Source organism: Lactuca serriola, chromosome 3, assembly GCF_051521515.1.
Source record: "Lactuca serriola cultivar US96UC23 chromosome 3, Lser_US96UC23_V15, whole genome shotgun sequence".
Lineage (NCBI taxonomy): Eukaryota > Viridiplantae > Streptophyta > Magnoliopsida > Asterales > Asteraceae > Lactuca > Lactuca serriola.
In genome coordinates this window covers 240,645,378-240,649,186 of record NC_136410.1, presented here as the reverse complement: position 1 = coordinate 240,649,186, position 3,809 = coordinate 240,645,378, and the positions used below count along the sequence as shown (strand labels likewise).

The following is a 3,809-nucleotide window of genomic DNA, read 5'->3' as shown; positions in this document are numbered from 1 at the left end:
CAAGATCTACAACCCTAAGCCTATTAAACCTCACAATGACCAAAACTTGTACACGGTCCAAAGGGAACCACGACCCGACTCACATTCCATCAGATTAAGCCTAAAATTGCTCACCAAGCAAGTCTAAGGTTTTAGAGTTGCTCAAAACTCCAAGAACATCCCTTAAAAGGATTAAAAGGACCTCGAAGCATGAAAAAGAGAACACAAGAATGATGAAGGTGGAAGCTTTATACCTTCCAAAGCTCCACATAATGTAGAAGATGCATGATTTGAAGTAGATAACACCTTTCAACCAACAAGCACACCACCTTCTTATCTCAAGATGTAAAACTTCAAGAACATCACACAAACATCAAGAACACTTAAATGAAGGCTAGGATTTCAAGTTAGGAGGGTGAAGGCTGAAGAGAATGACCTAAACCAAAAGTTCAAGTCTTTAAATACGGGAGAAACCCTAAAAATCTTAGGCTTGGGCTGCAACAGACACTACGTCGTGGTCATCCTCTTGCCACGTCGTGGTGCCCAGCCAGTCACGATCCTCATTTGAATGGCGTGGCCACGCCGTGACCAAATACTTGCCACGCCGTGACATAAATTTTTTTTCCCCTAAAACCTTATCTTTGAAATCCTTAAGTCTTCATCTGATCAATTCCGAAAACCGATGTTACATTGCAGCTGAAAAACAAATGATATGAACAGTCGACTAACTTATGTAAAATTTCAAATTTATTCGAGTAATATTTGACCATACACTATATTAATTAACTAGGTGTGAGACCCGTGTATTACACGAGTTGATTTAAAAAAAAAAAATTAAACATTAAAATGTAAACAAAAAACATTTTTTAATGTACAACTTTAAAAAAAAAAAAAGACGTATTTATTGTAATTTAATATATTATATATATGATATTTAATACTTTATATATATATATATATATATATATATATATATATATATATATATAAGTATATGACTTTAATTTTAAAAATTGAAACAAATCAAAAATTGAAAATTGGATAATATTTATTTCAAAAATACCATAAAATGACAAGTGTCAAAACTCGTGAGAGATTGACATGTGACAAAAGAACCTTCATTTATTAAGGAAAATATTTTTTTTTCCAGCATTAGATCCGAAGTGGCAAATATTTTGACAAATTTTACGAATAATCCTTTGACCTTTGTAAAACACAAGGGGGCACATAAGTAAATGAAATTTTCATTTTTCTTTTTTCAAAAAATTATTTTGAAACTTGAATTAAACTTTTACAATAATAAATTTAATAATAATCCTTAATAACCAAAATTAAATTAATAGATTAACCGGATAATAAATCAAAATTATGCTTGACAATCGTTTTGTATTCGGATTGACGGGTCAAAATATGTCAATCCGAACATGACCCATTTAACTATAAAGGTCACGGGTTTGGAACATAAACTTATATATGATACGTCAACCCACTTATTTATATGGGGTCACAGGTTGGTGGGTTCGTGAGTCAGATTTGGGTTCGTGTGTTCGTGAGTTAGATCGCAACAAATCGATTGCCTATTGTGTTGTGCGTTTGTCGTTCACGTTCAAGTGTCGACATCGTTCGATAATGATTCAATCATTCATGTTGTCGTTCTTCGTGAGTTCGTTCTGTCATTAATAACAAAGGAGAGAACGAGAGAAGGCTTATTCGATTTTTTTTATTGAGATAGTGAGATTATTTAGGGCAAACGCCAAATGTCAGATGGTCAATGCTATTGAGTATTTTATACTAATATAAAATATAAACTGTATAATATATAATACTTAATACATTTAAAAAATATATAATTTTTTTTACTAAAATTCTAAACGGGTTAGCGGATCAACCAGGAAGAAACCCATATATATGATTTGTTTAATAAACAGGTTCACGGGTTGAAAAAATTATTCCAGAATACATTTATTTCGTTGTGAATGGCGCCTAAAATTATTAGGCCTATGAAAAATCCTTAATATCCGATAAACCTATAAATTTCTCATTTCTAATTCTATTCATTGGTCAAACATTCCAAAAAGGCACGCAGAGGATACGTTGCTGTGAATTGGAAGTTCATCCGTACACCACGTGACAAGCAATGATGAAACCTGCTCCAATGGCGTCCCCCCGCCCCTCTCTCTAAAATCTAAACCCACTCCTCTCCCCTTCATTTCTACACACAGTCTCCTTCCTTTCAACACACACACACATAAGTTTGAAGAATTGAAGTTTTAGAAGAACAATCAACAATGTACAAGTGTAAGCTCTACGAATTATGCCAGAAGAACGGATGGCAAAAACCAGCTTATTCCTGCAAAAAAGACGGCAAAGACCACAACCCACTTTTCAAAGCTTCAGTCGTCGTCAATGGAGTCACTTTTTCTTCTCGATCCTTCCTCAAATCTTCCAAATCCGCCGGAAACGATGCAGCCGAAGTCGCTTTCACTCACTTCACTACTTCTCGTACGCCCTTTCATTTCTCCATCATCGTTTTCTTTTCAATCTCTAATCGTTCGATTTGTATATACATTTTTGAAAGGGATTGTTGGTATATGTTTTGATTTATAGATAAATATGAGTTAATTTGGGCATAATGGTTATCCTACCGACTCTTTTTGTTCTGGTTCAGGTGACGTAAGCAAGACCGGTGAGGCTGGTCTGCCCGTTTCGCCGGAAGAGAGTACGATGTCGGTGACGGTGGCAATGACGGCGACACCTCTTGATCAGTCTCATTCGTCGATCGAAGAGGGTGATGAGAACAAGTCTATGGAGAGTTACTTGTTATGCAATGAGGTGAGAGTGTACACATCCATTCCTGTTACTGTTTTGCCTAAGGGAAATGTTGTGCTGCCCATCGGAGAAGACAAATGGACTGTTGTGAAGTTGGAATCTGCGTAGCAAATTAGGAACATGATTTAGGGTTTTGTGTTGTTTTTTGATATTATCACAATTTGAAGACGTCTCTTGGAAATATTTTTGAAACAATGGAAATTTCGTAGTTATATGTGAGATGCTCTTTATCTATTATTGATGGAGTTTGTTTTATTTGGAGAAAATGTTCAAATATGTGTTGTGCAGAAAAACTTAAACCTAACAAAAATTTGAAAAAACGAAAAATTATGAACCAAAATTATACTAAATTTTATCTTTAGAAATCTTATAAATGAGACATTTAAATATGGTTTAAGATATGTATGCTTGCAACGTATTCATTTGAAAAACCTTACAACCTCTTAATTTTCAATGATTAATAAAAGTTTTTATTTTTTAACAAAACCGCATAAATGGTTCTTAGCTGAAAATTGCCACTTTGGTCCAAAAAAAGTTTGAACCAGCACGAGCGGTCCAAACTTTTCATTTTGTTGCGAGTTTGATTCACTTTACTATAAACTTTTTCATAATGACTATTTTGCCTTTAATTTTTCTTTTTTAGTTTTTATTATTTAAATACTTTTCTTGATTAAAAGAAAAAAAAATTTATATTTTCTTCTATTTTATTTTTATAAGTTTTTTATAACAAAATAAAAAAATAAAAATAAACTCTCTCTCTCTCTCTCTCTCTCTCTCTCTCTCTCTCTCTCTCTCTCTCTCTCTCTCTCTCTCTCTCTCTCTCTCTCTCTCTCTCTCTCTCTCTCCAAAAAAAAAAAAAAATCAAACCATCAATACATTCCTCCATCATATCTTTCAAAAGAAAATATGATTTTTTACAACCAAAATCATTTAGAATTTTACTCAAAAGTAGATCAGATACAATTCCAAATCAATTGCACACTCACGAAGTATCTCTAACA

The 3,809-nt window shown here is 33.4% G+C and overlaps 1 protein-coding gene across 1 annotated transcript; it reads left to right on the top strand.

Annotated features, from left to right (window-relative positions):
• Positions 1-2,047: 2,047 nt before the first annotated feature.
• Positions 2,048-3,045, top strand: LOC145094851 (uncharacterized). Its single transcript, XM_079032857.1, has 2 exons — positions 2,048-2,481; positions 2,648-3,045. The coding sequence occupies exons 1-2, from the start codon at positions 2,268-2,270 to the stop codon at positions 2,914-2,916; spliced, it is 483 nt and encodes a 160-aa protein (XP_078888983.1). The 5' UTR covers positions 2,048-2,267; the 3' UTR covers positions 2,917-3,045.
• Positions 3,046-3,809: the final 764 nt, after the last annotated feature.

What these genes read in the sequence shown, in the direction of transcription:
- LOC145094851 (XM_079032857.1), top strand. Translation starts at nt 2,268, where the DNA reads ATGTACAAGTGTAAGCTCTACGAATTATGCCAGAAGAACGGATGGCAA. An exon ending in CACTCACTTCACTACTTCTC is followed by an intron (nt 2,482 to 2,647) that starts GTACGCCCTTTC and finishes GTTCTGGTTCAG; the next exon opens with GTGACGTAAGCAAGACCGGT.